Below are 17,273 nucleotides of genomic sequence, written 5' to 3'. Positions count from 1 at the left end.
GTTGTTGGCAGAGAGAGTGATTGGCATTGGAATGGGCTGCCCAGGGACGTGGTGGAGTCACTGTGGCTGGAGGTGCTGAAGCAAAGCCTGGCTGAGGCACTTAGTGCCATGGTCTGGTTGACTGGCTAGGGCTGGGTGCTAGGTTGGACTGGCTGAGCTTGGAGGTCTCTCCCAACCAGCTTGAGTCTATGATCCTGGTGAGCTGGTAGCCTACAGCACTCTCCTGGCTTTTTTCCAGAGAGAGGAGCCATAGCCATAAGCTCAAAATTCCTGATGACTTGGTGCATTGCATGTGGGAGGACAAGCAGACAGGTGTGATCAGCACCAACCGCTACTGCCATCCCAGAATCATAGAATCAACCAGGTTGGAAGAGACCTCCAAGATCATCCAGTCCAACTTAGCACCCAGCCCTATCCAATCAACCAGACTATGGCACTGAGTGCCTCAGCCAGGCTTGGCTTCAACACCTCCAGCCACAGTGACTCCACCACCTCCCTGGGCAGCCCATTCCAATGCCAATCACTCTCTCTGACAACAACTTCCTCCTAACATCCAGCCTAGACCTTCCCAGGCTCAACTTGAGACTGTGTCCCCTTCTTCTGCTGCTGGAGAATCGTCATACATCAGCCAGGTTTATTATCATCACATCTTATACCACCACCCAGCACCACTGCAGAAGTGCTATGGGAAAGCACACTTCTAATGGAAATAATTTGATCAACCCCCACGTTTCTTTAGGATGCAAGAGCTCCAAAGAGTACAAACAAAATCAAGTGAGTCTGATGTTCTCCAAGGCAGAAAGCTCCCAGCTGCTTTACTAGAGACCACAGCAATCCCTCTGCTTTATGCTTCTTTTCACAAAGGATTGTTTAACAGTACTTGGTGCAGCTTTACCTTGACACAGTAAACGTCACCTTGATACAGCCCTGGTAAGGCATTCAGCTTACCAAGACCTACTGCACACATTGTCGAACATCTGAAGGGCTGCAGTGCCTCTGACCTTTTTCTGATGTCTCTTAGATACAGAGAAGGATTAAAAGTAGATTTTGTGAATGAAAAACCAGGCAGGGACTTGTGGGACAAGAACCATCAGTACTATGCTTTGCCTTATCCATTGTATCATTCGCAGCCCTTTTCACCACCAAACTCTCTTCAGTTAAGCAATGTCAGAAGTGTCACTTGCAGAATATGAACTACACTGTTCTGTTGCATATGGTGGATTATTGGTTTGTATCTATCAGCTAAGCAGAACCTCAACAGCTGTGTGGACACATCTCAGTGGACACTAAAATAAGTCTCATCAGCAGTTTTGATCTGAAAGAAAATACACTGAAAAAACTTATCTCTAGTTAGGCTGAAAGGTAGATACAATATTCTAGAATCACAGAATCAGTCAAGGCTGGAAGGGACCATGAGGGCAACCAGCAATAGAATAAGGGGACACAGTCTGAAGTTGCACCTGGGGAGGTCTAGGCTGGATGTTAGGAGGAAGTTCTTGCCAGAGAGAATTGGAATGGGCTGCCCAGGGAGGTGGTGAAGTCGCTGTCCCTGGAGGTGTTGGTTGCCTGGATGAGACACTTAGTGCCATGGTCTGGTTGATTGGATAGGGCTGGGTGCTAGGTTGGACTGGCTGAGCTTGGAGATCTCTTCCAACCTGGTTGATTCTATGATGATGACGATCTAGTTCCAACCCCCCTGCCATACCCAGGGACACCCTACCCTAGAGCAGGCTGCCTACAGCCTCATCCAGCCTGCCCTTAAACACCTCCAGCCATGGGGCCTCAACCACCTCCCTGGGCAACCCATTCCAGCCTCTCACCACTCTCATGCTCAACAACTTCCTCCTCACATGCACTGTGAATCTCCCCATTTCCAGCCTCACTCCATTCCCCTTAGTCCTGTCATTCCTTCATAACCTAAAAAGTCCCTCCCCAAGAGAGTCCTCCCCTAGGATGAATGCTAAATGATTGCTGCTGGTAACACCATCTTTGCAAAATATTGTTTTGTCTTAAAATGGTAACATCTGCAAGATAAAATATTCTGACAAGTTATAGGCCCATTTGCATGTTCAAAAAAACCTGAATTTGGGATTTTAAGCTGTGCTTTATGCTTCGTTAATAGATGATCAGCAGCCTGCACCACAGACAGACCATCTAAGCTCTAGGAGACCTAATTCATTGTTTATATTTCATAGTTTGTTAAAAGCTGAAAGATCACTAATGCAGCTCAGACCCCCTGTCAGGAACCAAAAGATGTAAGGAAAAGGTCATCTACTCACTACCTGGCATCGGACCAAAATCACCACTATAAAACAAGAGAACAGAAATGAAAGCTGCTTCTCTAAGAGAATCCATCAACTTGCATGATAGCAACAAGCAGAATTTATTTATATGCTTGTCCCCAAATAAAAGGTCAGAGAGATGTGAGAAAGAAGAAATAAGGATTGCAGCCTTTGTCTAAGCAAGAAGTAGTTGCTTCCCTTTAAAGCAAACTCAGCAGCAACAGTCTTTGAAGCCCAAAAGAAGAAACAATTCCCAACCACATAAAGAAACTAACAAGTCCCTTATATGGCCAGGAATTGCAATGTCTTTTTTTTTCCATCCCACAGCCAGAAAAATTAGAACAAGTGGGAGAAATAGAGCAAACTTTAAACACTCGATTCTCTGAGCACCAGGGAGTTCACACAGGCACATCATTCCAGCTTTAAGAACTGCTAATACTTTCTTCTTTAAAAGGGAAGGAGGACATCACATCAGCTGAGTCCCTGAAATCCAGATTTCTAACTCTCCTCCTGTAACTATGGATACCTGGTTTTAAGAACCTTTTGTGATGTAGCAGTACAAGAGGCTCCCTTATCTCCTCCTCTGCCAAAAATGCTTCCATCTGAAGTCCCCTAATCTCCTTTTATCATGCAGGTCACCAATGCAGCACCTCAAGGTCGTGCTAGCTCTGGCACCGCACATCTAAAATAGCCCTCTGCCCTATCTACTGCATCTTCAGCTTGCATCTCACCCTCCAACAACCCCAGAGCCAAGTTTGTCAGCTTCTCACCCATGAAGACAACTGGAGTGCATTGAAGGTTGTTTCAAATCACCAGAGTTTGACTCGCAGACAAGTCAAACAGGACTTGATGGTTGATCCAGTGCTGCTGCCTGCTGCCAGCGTGAGGCTGAAGGCAGAAAGGTCAGGCTCCTGTGCAGCATCCATACTGAACTTTGAGTGGCCCAGCCTGGCTGGCCTCTAAATATAGCTGGGGAAGGGGGTGGGGAAGGGAAGGGAGCAGAACAGAAGCCAAATAAGCAATCAGTTAAATAAAATAACCTCCTGTTGGTCCACCCATAAGACTCTCCCTGACTCTCTCCCTAACATGCTCTGCAGCAGAGTATTTAAGTGCAATTTCAAGATTTATTCTATTAATGCAAAGTCACACAAGGAAAAAACCTGCTGTGTGACTTATACTTTGGGAAGGGCAATACAAATTTGTTCAATGACTTTTCTTCTTGAATAAATCTGAATTTCACAGGAGTGACATACCTTCCATTACATGACAGCCCATGGATCATCAGCAACTCTGCCCTGCTGAGTCCTCATCTTGAATACTCTGTTCAGTTTTGGGCTGCCCAGTTGAAGAGGGCAGGGATCTGCTGGAGAGGGTCCAGTGGAGGGCCATGAGGATGATGAGGGGACAGGAGGGCATGGCTGATGAGGAGAGGCTGAGAGACTTGGGACTTTTTAGTCTGGAGAAGAGAAGACTGAGAGGGGATTTGATAAATGTTTAGAAGTATCTGAGGGCTGCCAGGAGTGGGGGGACAGGCTCTGCTCACTGCTCCCTGGGATAGGACAAGGAGAAATGGGTGTAAGTTGCAGCAAAAGAGGTTCTGCCTCAACACAAGGGGGAACTTCTTGACTGGAAGGGTCCTAGAGCACTGGAACAGGCTGCCCAGAGAGGCTGTGGGGTCTCCTTCTCTGGAGCCTTTCAAGGCCTGTCTGGATGTGTTCCTCTGTGCTCTGTGTTAGATAGGATTGTCCTGCTCTGGCAGGGGGGTTGGACTGGATGATCTCCTTGGGTCCCTTCCAACCCCTAACATCCTGTGAGCCTGTGATCCACACAGTATCAACTGTAACACCCATGTCATGGAGACACCAACTAGGAACAATGTATCTAAGTGTTTTACATTGTAAAAATGTAATCTTCTGGCTTCTGCTACAACCCGTGCAAGTCAGCCTGTTTAATTCGTTTGCATCTGAAAGAAGTCAATGCAATTAATAGAGGAGCCCTCATCCAAACAATTTCATCTGCACAGCTTCACCACGAACCAAACTTAGAAATGTAAATATTTACTTTCCTAATAAATTACTGTGTCTGATACTGAAGTTGACTCGACAACAAATAAACAGAGCAGGAAATTTATTCCCATCCTGCTTGCAAGCAAAGAGGCACAGAAAGAAGGCACACAAGAAGGAAAAGAATTCTTTGCATCCAAAAGTAGGGGGGGGAAAAATCATCTTTGTCTCTGATTTGACAGTGTCAGGCCTGAGAAGCCTTTCAGATAATATAAACTTCCAGGAGATTAGATTCTTCCCATAAACAAACAACAGCAAAAAGTCTGTATGGCTGCAGAATGGAACAGAAGCCTCCGATCTGCAAGGACAGAGAGGACAAGCAACCTCTGCTTCGCTTCTCCATTTAGCAGCGCCGCATCCTCAGCAGAGACCTGCGGCGGCTTTCAAAGAGGCCATACGGTGTTTTCACTTTAAGAACGACCCAAACAAAAGCAGATCCAGTTCTCTGCTCTGTCCTTTACTTTTCTGCAGATTAACCACAAGTTTCTGCCACAGAAATTGTTGATCTTTGTTAGAGGCGTTAGGCATCATGCGCTGCATCTCCTGCAGCAGGCTTCCACTACAAATAAATCACAGCTCGAATGTGGCAGAGGGAAGCAGACAGAAAGAGCATCTTGGGTTTGCTACTCATTTTCTAGAACTATAAATCAGAATAAATGATGTTAAATAGAAATTACAGTCATAGGACCCCCCAAATGCTGTTAAATATAACACAAAATATGTCTTCACCCACGTGTACAACGTGGAATCATTTGGATGAACAGTTCTTGTTTCTTTTGCTGTTGCGGTTTTGCCACGAAGAGCAGTAGTTTGTGGGCCTGATCCTGCCTTGCTGAAGACAACTGAAGCTCTTTCGAAGGAAGCAGAACAGATGATGCCTCTCACTATAACTTCTACTGAAGAATATGATTGTTAATCAGCTACTTATATCAGTATCAGTGTCATCAGGGTTGGAAAAGACCTCACAGATCATCAAGTCCAACCCTTTACCACACAGCTCAAGGCCAGACCATGGCACCAAGTGCCACGTCCAACCTTGCCTTGAACAGCTCCAGGGACGGCGACTCCACCACCTCCCCGGGCAGCCCATTCCAGTGTCCAATGACTCTCTCAGGGAAGAACTTTCTCCTCACCTCCAGCCTAAATCTCCCCTGGCACAGCCTGAGGCTGTGTCCTCTTGTTCTGGTGCTGGCCACCTGAGAGAAGAGAGCAACCTCCTCCTGGCCACAACCTCCCCTCAGGTAGTTGTAGACAGCAATAAGGTCTCCCCTGAGTCTCCTCTTCTCCAGGCTAACCAATCCCAGCTCCCTCAGCCTCTCCTCGTAGGGCTGTGCTCAAGGCCTCTCCCCAGCCTCGTCGCCCTTCTCTGGACACGCTCAAGCATCTCAATGTCCCTCCTAAACTGGGAGGGACATACATGTTGGTGTGTTATTCTGCACCAGTAGGCACCATTCTCAGAGCGACACCCTACATATTCAGAGCAACTTTCTGTGTTAAACTGTTTCCTCCTAAGCTTTCCTCCACCACTCTGTCTTGCTCATACAAGTGGGAAAGCAGTTGTCAAACATCACTACACCAACACAATATAGGCTGCGATAACAGCCAAGTAAATCACTGGTCTCCATCTCTCTTCCCTGCTCTTCTGCAGTCTTTGGTGTGGAACAACTATATCACAAAACCCCTTATTCACACATGCTTTTGATATTACACTATCTAATCACATACAGCTGTAGCTGATGAGACTGCTGCAAAACACCATCTTGATGCACCACTCAAAACAAGTTCTGGAGATGTGTTAACCATTTTTCTCCATGTAAAATTTCTAATAGTAAAGAACTTTCTTTTTAGGAAAAAAAAAGGCACCAAACAAAACCAACCACAACAATAATAATACCCAGAAAAAAAGTAATAATAAAAGCAGCCCACTCAGTTTCTGAAATCTGCTTCTCTTTCTGGACACTTTCAAATGAGCTTGCTTGTAAGCGAACTCAAAAGCCTCTGCCTGGAGCACAGAAAGCAACAAATCCACTTCCCAACACACCAAGTGAAAAAAACCAAACCACCAAACAGAACACACTGCTTGCAATTATATGCAAAAGGAACACTGGCCAGACTACTTAGAGCTAGATCCAAAATGAACTCAGCCATCCTATTTCAAATGCATCTCTTCTTATCTGGTTCAGGCAAATATAAGAGCTGAGAGTTGGATGATTTTTACCAAGACACTTGAATTTGAGTGTAAATATTCCACCAAGCTGACTCTGAAAGGCCCCATACATTAAAAAAACAAAACAAACCAGTCCAGTTTTGAAGCACTGCATTTTACTTTGAAAGGGCATCTTGTATAAGGCATTCTAATTGATCATTACTAACACACAGCATTTGCCACAGGAAGCTGTATGGAACCTAATCATAGAAGTGTTTGGTTGGAAGAGACCTCTAAGATCATCCAGTCCAACCATCAACCCAACACCACCATGGCCACTAAACTATGCCCACAGGTGTCATGGCCACATGTTTCTTGAACACCTTCCTGGGAACTCCACCACCTCCCTGACCAGCCTGTTCCAATCCCCTCACCACTCTCACAGTAAAGAATTTCTCCTCCTCTCCAACCTAACCCTCCCCTGACACAATTTCAGGCCATTTCCTCTCCTTCTATCACCTGAGAGAGGGGAGAACGCATTACCCTGAGACAAGTTGCAGGTCCACACTAGTCACCTCCTTCCAAAAGCCAGAGCCAGGTCCCTTCCCTGCCACCACAAAGTGTGCTCTGCTTGCAATACAGGAATATGTAAATGCTGGCAAGAGTGAAAATGTCAGCTTCCATTTTCCACAGTTGTTTTTTTTTATTGGGGGGGAGGGGGAGAGGAGGGGGTTGGTGAGTTTAATTAAACAGACTTGGATTGAGGCAACACATGAAAGGAAGATCAACCAAGAGATTCAACATCATTGTAATATATATCACACAGCAATGTACCTATTTTTATCCAGGCATGCAGTGAGAGATGGCAAACTGCAGCATAAAACAACTGAGTTCATATATTTCTGCATTTTTCAGAGGGATATAACTTATGCTCCTCGCTGTTTAATGAAACCAACAAAACATTAGACTTTAACACAAAATTCATAGCCAGGCTTCAGTATTTTCAAATGGTATTTGAACAAATTCACATTTCTTTTGGGCAGCTCTTAGAGACATTTAAAACACGCTGTGGTGTACTGAATCAAACAGGGGCTAAACACAAACAAACTTCATTCCTAGAAATGCATTTCTCTATTTGCAAGTATTTGCTTTTACTTTGGCACAATCACATGGGCTCCAGCTAGACTTTTGAGCTCTGGCAGCAATCCAAGCTGCAGATGGTTGGAAATGCAGCCTGAAATCAGTATGTGGTTGATGAATTACTCCTTACACCTGACCCCTGCTTCACACCAGGCACCAAACACAATTTGAACACTACCAGCCAGAGAAGCCCTGTCAGACACCTCCATCTCTGGAATGCTTTCTTCAAGGTCTTCTATATGGCCAGATGGCCAATGTGGTAAACTCACTAAACAGAAACCTGAGTGACAAAAGAGGTGAAATTGGTAGGTACAAGGTGAAGAGAAGCAAGAACATTGCACTGATTCCAAAACCACACTTTCTACAAGAGGCTGGCCTGGCACGCAGGTGTGCTCATGGCACAACTGAAAAGGGTTCCCAACTCCTGCACATGCTCTTGAAACAGTAAGAAGTAAACAAAAGTGTACCTGTAAAATTACCTTATCAAGCGTGAACTCTCCCAAGCACACTCGCCTGTATTTCCCAATTGCTTTTTCCCCAGCTGGGGCATGTAGCTGTCACTTCACCAACACGCTCCTTAAGCCACTCCTGCCTGTGGACCACTCTGTACACTTGATATCCAGAGACAGAATTGCACTCACGTAGGTGCTGGGAAATCACACCTCCTGTTGCATGAGTTCACATGCAAGTCAGGCAGCTAGTGTGGGTACCCAGCAAATCCTGCCTCTCCATTCAGTCTTCCAGCCTTTTGACTAGGTAAGAGTCAACGCCTTGAGAGTTAAATTACCAAACTCAAACCATAACTCATAGCTAAGAAACATCTTGAGAATGCATGAATGCAAACCACACAGAAATAGCTGCTAAACTGGCACATTTTTACCCCAAAGGCAGGTACAGCAATCGTAAACCAAACAATTCCTGTCAACAGGTACCTGCAGCACCTCCTCCTTCCTACCCAAGTGATTTAGATCTTTTCAGTAGACTGTTTGAAGAGAAAGTTTACCCCTATGCTAGGTGAAATCATAAGCTGCAGAGGACAAAGCTAAAACACAACAACCGCTAAGCTGAAGAAACTCTTTCAAATATAATCAAATAATTCAGTTAATATTCCTCCTCTCCTTCCTCATACCATTACATGATATTTTATGGTGCTTCTTTTTGTTTTCCTCTGTGCAAAACAGCAAAAAGAAAAGAATTTGCTTTGGCAAGCAAGCAAGCAACTAAAGAGAGAAATTCAGACCACAGCAAAAGATTTGGCGTGATTATGATTTCATATGTGACAATTCACAATATATTCCAGTTAACCAATTGGTTGAGTAGCTTAGAAAATTCACTTAACATCTCAAAACAAAAGGCTACTATAGATTGTCAACACATATATATGATCTGAACCACATCCATGCAAGAGTCTTTGCAGCAAGAATGCAAGAGTTCCAACAGCAACCAAAAATCATTGTTCTGATATAAATTCCTAGGACAACCTAGGATCTGATGAAAGAAATCCCAACGCTCTACTTCCAAATTACAGTTGTCAGACAGCATCATACCAAAACAAGAAAAACGAGGTTGTGTCTTTCCTCAAGCTCAGGGCTTGTCCTTTGGAGACATTTTAAATTCCTTGCAATTGTCTCTAGAAAATTGACCTTCCCCCTTCGCTTTTTCTGTCTGAGTAACAACAGATCTGTCTAAACCTGCAATTAAAGCTCAGGAGTAGCATCTGATAATGAAAAAGCACAAATAAACCTAATAATGAGTGCATGCTTCGCGTTTCACAAAAGGCCACGATGTACTAAAAACTTAAAGCAATCAAACATGTGGAATCCATTTTTCCCTATTTATAATGCCATTATCCATGCAGCTATACATTTACACCATTTCTGCACAGCAACGGGCTGGCTACGTTAGGAGACACGCAGACCACAGACTGAGGTCTTGCTCCCCCATGACAAGGACACGATGTACAATAACACTGCACTTCTTATGGAAGAGTGGAGACAACTTCACCAAACAGAAGCCAAAGCAGCATTGCACTCAAACACGCCGGGGAACGTGGATTTCCACACTGTGCCTATCAAACATGATGCCACTCTGCCTTTCACAAACTTTCTTAATTACAAATGAGCTTACATGACTAAGAGCATTAAAAAAAAATCTTCCTGTACATCTGAGTCCTACCATCCTTAGTAAAAGAGGTTTTGGAAAATAAAAAGCTGGAATGCACAGGACAGCTGGAATCATACAAGGGTTTATTAATATCCATTGCTCCAATAGGCATGATAAAAGATGCAGCTCCCAACCCAACGTTATTTGATTACCCAACTGTTAGCTTCAGACATACAATGGATCTAACTGCTTTAAAATGTCCCAAAAGCGGATGGCTAGCTTTAAAGTTAACAAAATCCAGATGCTGCCTATCCACACTACTCTGAACTATGAAGGGCTATAGAAGAGAAATATTTGTGCACACGCACACTTGTGTATGTGCTTATTCATTAGGCTTTGTGTGTGCACTTCACTGTGGAACAAGAACAGTCAATCTAATGCTATATAAAATGCATCCCCAATTTGAAATGTGACCTGTCTGTATAGTGCAGACACACATGACTTTTCACAGGGTTGATAATTTTATATACTGACTATAAAAGTGCACTGATTTTTTTTTTTTAAACATTGAGTTAAAAAAAGCCATAGTATGAAAAAAAAATTGTTACTTTTTTAAGCTCAAATGCAAGGTTTATTTCCTCAGAAGACCTATTTTACAAATATGTGGGGGGTTGTTTGCTCATTTAAGAAAAAAGAGAGAGAAAAAAAGAAAAAAGACCAGCAAAATGTAAGCTATGCGAGTAAAAGGCACAGAATGTTCAATATTTCTCCTCTAATAGTCAAGGCTTTTGTTCTTTGAAAAAACACCATCAATTGTTTCATGTCCTTGGCTTGCCTGTGTCCCCCAGTCCCCTAAACAGTTAAAGCTATAGGCAATATTGCAGTCAAGCTAGTGACCAGCAGCTGCTGCAACAGCAACATCGCACACTAAACAGTCAAAAAGGTAAAATGCAATTTGGATCGACCTTGAAAGGAAAGGGTGGGGGGAAGCAAAATAATAAGGAAAGAAAAAAAACCCAAACAAACTACAATAATAACCATTCAAAAAAAAAAAAAATCAAAGGCTAAATTTTATACCAAAACCCAAAAAATAATCTGCACATCATGAAAGAAACAGCAGCCAAAAGAAGCAAGAGGTAACTCTGCCATGAATTAAGGCTGTAATCATATTGAGTGCTAGATGTGTCATTGCAACCCCCAACCAGCGTTCGGTTGCATCGGTGACAGTTACTTCGTTTATATAATGCCGTAGTCAGGCCAGACATGTTAATGGGAAAGTAATGTTATTAACAAGAAAAGGTAACTTATGGCTTTCAGAACTGCACCCAGATAAACACGCTTCGAACCAGAAGTCTGGAGAAGTCAGCCTCCCTCCACCACACACACAGAGGCATACGTCAGCTGTCCCATGTGTTAAATCTGCCACAGAGGCGTTACGTGTGTGTGTGGATGCGGTGCCATATGCATGTGTGCATCCTGCCTGAATTTCCTCCCGCTAAAGAATGTTCGTTTATTGACAGAAACTGTTCAGCCATGGATCTGAGATCACACTTCAGAACAGGATGTTTTTCCCCACCGATTTTTTAAGTTGATTTTCTTTTTTTTTTTTTTTTTCCCTAATTTTAAAGAATACAGTGTTACAGGGTATGCAAACTTTCGGTTTAGGGGCTTGTTACTGACCCTTGGTCACACAGGAAATCTTTTCAGAGCACGCTGTTATACAACAGCATTAAAAAAAAATAAAGCCATAATTAACTAACCCATGGCCAGGTAGCATCGACTTCGCTCAGCCTCTTGAGGAGAGGCAGGCCTGCTTTACAGTCTGCTGGCAGTTCAAAAAATCAAGAAAGAAAGAAAGAGAAACGAAGAGCCTCCATTTGGATACACCCTAACGAAGTATTTATCCTGTATTTCCAGACATTTAAATGCAACCGACTACAGCTGTACCATCTTCGGTATTTTAATGACCATTAAATGCAACGCAGTTCAATGAAACAAACTCCGCCAGCTTTAGAGTAGGCTGGCTGCGAGCTTTCCTCCCTCCGAGCTCCACATCATCTCTTCCTCTTCTAAAAGTTTGAGTTGCCACAGCTTTTCTAACAGCAAAATGCTTTCACGCTCCGAATAAACTGTAGAAATCACTGGAAGAGCAACCAAAACAGTGCTTCGTGCCCGATGTTGTCCGGAGCAATCTTTTTTCCATGCCATAATAAACACACTACCTGCCCAGCGTTACGCCAGCGTTCACAGCACCGTTCTCCCCAAACAATAAAAGGAATTAGCCGACGCCAGCAGACCTCGGGGGGGAAATAATATATATATTTTTTAAAAAAAAAATAAAGAAAGGAAGGGCAGACATTAACCTTCCTGCCTCTCTCACGCCTGCTTTCTGCCTACCAGCTCGGTTTTGCATGACACCGAACCCGAAGAAGCGACGGAAGAATCACTTAAGAGCAGAAGCGAGCCCGCAATCTGCGCGGCTCCGCTCTCCGCCACCAGCCCGGTCCCAGCCCCGCCGTACCCTACCTTGGTTTGGAGATAGTGAGGGTAGTAATAGGTGTACTGGGGGTACATTGGCTGCTGGTCCAGGCGTTTGCCCATGTAGCTGGAGTCCTTCTGGCTGGCGCAGGGAACTCGTTGGCAGGGTATAGCGCCCCAGGGCCTTTTCTTCCTTTCACGCCGCTATTCCTGACAGCGCGGCCGATGGAGGAGGCTGCCGAGACTTCCGAGCAGACTACCGAGCCGTCTTCCAGCGCAGCCGAAAACGCGCCCGCACGTACATAAATGTGGAGGGGGGGCGGGCGAGCTGGAAACCCCCTCCCCGGCTGCCCGCGGCGGAGCAGTCCGCCTCCCCGGCTGGCAGCAGCGTGCCTGCGGCGCTGCCCGCTACCCGGCTGGGGAAGGGAAACGTCCTGCGAGAGGAGGCGCCGAGACAGTGCAACTCCAGACCTCCGCAGAGCCTCCCTCCCGCCCGCCGCTCTCGTCCTCTCCCCGGCTCGCCCCGCCGCGGAGCCCTCCCCCCTCGCTCCCCACCCACCCCCCGGAAAAAAAAAAAAAAAACAAAAAAAAAGAAAAAAAAAAGAAAAAAAAAAAAAAAAAAAAAAAAAGGGAAAAAGGGGGGGAAGGGAAGGGAAGGGACGGGAAGGGAAGGGCCTCCCCCGAGCTAGTTGCCGCTGCCGCCCTCACAGAGTGACATGGTGCTCGGCACTCGTCCTGTCTTTCATTCAAACCCCCTCCGCGCCGCGCCGCCGGTGGGAGGGACCTCGGCGCGCCGCTCCCCCGGGAGGCCGGCGCAGGCCGCGCCACCGCCTCCGCGCCGCGGCCGTCCTCGTCCTCGCCACCGCGCCCGCGGCCCCGCCCCTGCCGCGGGCCCGCCGCGCCCGGGGGCGCCGGAAAGCGGTGCGGGAGCCGGGGAACCCTGCGGCCGGGGGGCGGAGTGTGTGTGTGTGGGTAGAGGAGCCGCACAACTTACTGTTTATTTGGGTTTGGGGTTTCCGGGTTGGTGTTCTTTAAAGGAGCAGGCAGGGTCACGGAGCCTCGTTGCCGAGTAGGGAAGTCGTCGACCTCCCCGCCAGGCCCCCACGGAAAACTCTTTGTACCGTCCTCTGGCACTTAGCGGAGAGGCGACCCGGGCCCGGACATGTTAAACGCCTACTTTGTTAGACCTTTTATGTAAGACTTAGTTTGAAGTTGGAACAAAATGGAGGAAGAGGGTAAAAAAGAAAGTCCTTCTGCCTGACTTGAGGGTGCCTTCAGCCAGGCGCCTGAGAATGCCACGGTGCCACGGGAGTGAACCGACCGCTCCGCTTGTCCCCGGCACGGGCGGGCTCCCCCAGCCCTCGCAGCGCCCCCGCGCAGCCCCCCCGGGCGCAGGCGAGGCCAGGTGTGACACCCGCACACCTGCTGCGGATCGCGGGCGTGGCGGACCCGTGTCAGCACAGCCCTCCCCCGTACCGGCTCTCCGGGAGACTCGGAGGAAGAGGACGTCTTGCGAAGGGGCTATAAATCATCCCCAAGTGCGTGGATAACCGAACGGCTCTTCCTGTGCACGAATCCCAGCGCTTCTCCCTTTTTCCCAGTCACTCCTTTTAACACGTCACCATATTCCCAGCCCTTTCCACAGTGCCTTTGCCTTCAGACCTGGTCACATCTTATTAACCTTGCTCCTGCTAACCTTGCTCCCTAGCCTCTTGGCTGCACCTCTCTTCTTCCTGAGAGCTGGGGTAAGGTTGAGAGGACCAGGGGAGGTGTTGGGGTGGTTTGAGAGCCCCTCCTGGGGACTCAGGTTTCTGGGAGGGGAGTTGTGCTTCTGTATTGTTTATCCTTTTGTATATTCCTGTATATAATTGTATATAACTGTATATATTGTAAAATAGCTGCTTGTAAATTCTGCTAGCTGTAAATAAATTGCTTCATCTATATTCCCAAGGTCCGTCTGAGTTAGCTGGGGCAAATACAAAGTGTGGGGGGGCGGGTAAGAGCCTTTGTTTTTAGTCAAGTCCTCGGTAGTATTGCAGTAGGGTTGTCAGCTGCTGTGTTGTCAACCGAATTACTTCGGGGGGGGGAAAAAAAGAGAACAGAAATAATTTCTTTAAAGGGACACTTCTCAAGGCTGGTAGGGCTAAAATTAGGCTTTCCAGCTGTGTTTTGGTTTGTGGGCATGTGCTTGCACATGACGGGAACATGGAAATATCATATTTTACTCTGGCACTTTGCTGTTCTCATAAACAGAGGGTGGATGTTATGGGTCCTGTGTCTGCCCCCAGGCAAAAGCAGGCAGCCGAAGGAGACAGGTGGTTTGGGAAGCTGTGCATGGGCTCCAGGTGCTGCCTGTGTATGCTGTGCTTTAATCACCAGGCATTAGTAATTGTCGGCATTCAGGTGCCGGTCCTGTGCCTTACAGTGGGAACAATGAACCATGCTTACACAGGTGTTCCCCCCGTGTTTTGGGAGGAAACCTCTTGCAAAACTAGCGTTCTGTTCCCGCAGCGCTGTGCAGGCACCAAAGAGTGACAGAACAGTGAAGGCAGACTGAAGAAGGCTCACTCAGAGCAGGTTGCACAGGAGTGCATGCAGGTGGGTTTTGAAAGTCTCCAGAGATGAAGATTCCACAAGCTTTCTGCACAGCCTTTTCTAGTGCTCCATCATCCTCAAATGAAGGCTTTCGTTGAAGTGAAATTTCCTGTGCTTTAGTTTGTGCCCATTTTCCCTTGTCCTATCACTGAGTACAACTGAAAAGAGCCCAGCCTCATCCTCCTGACCTCCACCCTTTAGACATTTACAAACTTTTGGTAACATCTCTCAGTCTTCTCCAAGCTAAAGATCCCCCAAGTATCTAAATTTTAAGAGACATGTTCCAGTCTCCTAATCATTTTTGTGGCCTTTCATTGTCATTGTCCCTGGAGGCGTTCAATAAAAGCCTGGATGAGGCACTTAGTGCCATGGTCTGGTTGATTGGTCAGGGCTGGGTGCTAGGTTGGACTGGAAGATCTTGGAGGTCTCTTCCAATCTGGTTGATTCTGTGATTCTCCAGTAGTTCCTCATCTCTCTTGAACTGGGGAGCCCAGAAGGGGAGACAACATTCCAGGTGTGGCCTCACTGGGGCAGAGCAGAAGGAAAGGAGAACCTGCTGGCCACACTCTTCTCAGTGCATCCCAGGATACCATTGGCCTTCTTGGCCATGTGGGGACATTGCTGGCTTGTGATGAACCACTTGTCCTCCACTCCCAGGTCCTTCTCCACAGAACTGTTCTTCAGCATGTCAACCTCTAACCTGTACAGGTCCGTGGGGTTATTCCTCCCTAGGCAGAAGACCCTACACTTGCCCTTGTTGAACTTCAAGAAGTTCCCCTTTGTCCAGTGCTCCATCTGGTCCAGGTTTCACTGGATGGCAGCACAGCCTTCAAGTGTAAGTCATTCTTCCCATTTCTGTAACATCAGCAAAGCTGCTGAGAGTACGAACGCTCTGTCCCTTCTTCCAGGTCATTGATGAAGACTTTGAACAAGACTGGACCCACTACTGACCCCTGGGGAACACCACTAGCCACAGACCTCCAACTGCAGCCCTGCAACGTTGATCACAGCTCTCTGAGCTCTGTTGTTCAGGCACTTCTCAAGCCACCTCACTGTCCACTCATCTAACCCACACTTCCTAAGCTTACCTATGAGGATGTTATGGGAAACAGTGTCAAAAGCCTTGCTGAAGTACATAACATCCATTGCTCTCGCCTCATCTATCCAGCTAGTTGCCATCATAGAAGGCTATCAGATTGGTTAAGCATGATTCATAAATCCATGCTGACTCGTGATAATCTTCTTTTCTTCCACATGCTTAGAGATAACCTCCAGAATGAGCTGTTCCATCACCTTTCCAGGGATGGAGGTGAGGCTGACTGGTCTGTAGTTTCCTGGATCTTCCTCCTTGCCCTGGTGCAACTAGGTGCTCCTGTCCATACCAAGGAGCACTGTGAAGCATTACCACACCACACTGTCACCACCCCTGCTTCCAAGCCCTCTGAAACAGATTCAGAGGAAGGGCCTGGTTAGGTAAACTACTGAGTATTTTCAGCTCCTACTCAAGTCCAAGCTGGCTGGGACCGTGTGGTCCCTCATAAGCTTGGAGCAGAGGTGAATGAAGAAGAAAGATAATAATGGGAGGAGAAGCCTGCAGTTCCTGGCATCTAGACATGTGGTTTGTATTGCTGCTGAGCTTTAAACACACTGTGTCTCAAGGTAGTGCCATACTCTCATTTAAGCTCATTTCTTTTCTCCACCCACTGCTTTCCCGAGGGTGAATTAGGCTGGTTGAGGGTTGACATCTGCAGAAGCGAGTAGTGATTACTTGACAGTACATGATACTTTGAGCCTGACAACTTTCAGATTGTTCTTTCAACTGCCAGAATTAAGTTGTGCTTTTCTCCCCACTTTTTTTCACTTTTCCCTCAGGATATTAACACAGTTTTTTTCTTGATGAGCAGTTTGCTTGTGGAAGTGGATGTAACCAGATTTTGAGGAAGAAAGAATCTATGTGTATAGTGTGTAATAAAACAAAGAAACACTAAGAAAGTAGAAAACCCCATGTTCTGATCAAGAGATCTGTCTGGGTATGATGGTTTGGGTGTTACCCACCCCCACACTCTTTGGAAATCACCCAGGCTAGACTCAGCCAGCTCTGGAAATTGAATGAAGCTTAGATTTACAGCTTAGCAGAATGTACAAGCAGCTATCTACAGTATGTATATTTGTATACAGAAGTACACAAGGTAAAAGGCAATACAGAAACACAACAGCCCTCTCAGAAACCTGAGTCCCCAGGAAGGGGCTACAAACTGCCCTTCCACCTTCTCCCACCCCTCTCAACCTTACCCCAGTCCCTAGGAAGAATGGAGGTTCAGCCAGGGGGTAGGAAGCAAAGTGGATTAATCAGAGAGAAAGCAGAGAGGCTAGAGAGAAAAATGCAGCTTGGAGCTCCCCCGCAGAAGTGACTTATCTATGTTTTGATTCTTGTTCTTGTATCTCTCAGCAAGCCTATGAGTGCAG

At 46.5% G+C, this 17,273-nt stretch overlaps 1 protein-coding gene across 11 annotated transcripts in view; it reads right to left on the bottom strand.

The window, feature by feature from the left end:
* Window positions 1-12,730, bottom strand: part of RBMS3 (RNA binding motif single stranded interacting protein 3) — a 599,905-nt gene extending 587,175 nt beyond the window's left edge. For all 11 annotated transcript variants that reach the window (XM_064169766.1, XM_064169760.1, XM_064169764.1 and 8 more), the window contains exon 1: window positions 12,261-12,730. Coding sequence is in view for 10 of the 11 variants with exons in the window: in XM_064169760.1 (XP_064025830.1) it covers window positions 12,261-12,335 (75 nt within the window). In the remaining variant the exon portion in view is untranslated. The remainder of the gene's footprint in view (window positions 1-12,260) is intronic.
* Window positions 12,731-17,273: the final 4,543 nt, after the last annotated feature.

Source organism: Pogoniulus pusillus, chromosome 32 (assembly GCF_015220805.1).
Source record: "Pogoniulus pusillus isolate bPogPus1 chromosome 32, bPogPus1.pri, whole genome shotgun sequence".
NCBI lineage: Eukaryota > Metazoa > Chordata > Aves > Piciformes > Lybiidae > Pogoniulus > Pogoniulus pusillus.
This window is presented reverse-complemented; position numbering and strand designations above follow the sequence as displayed.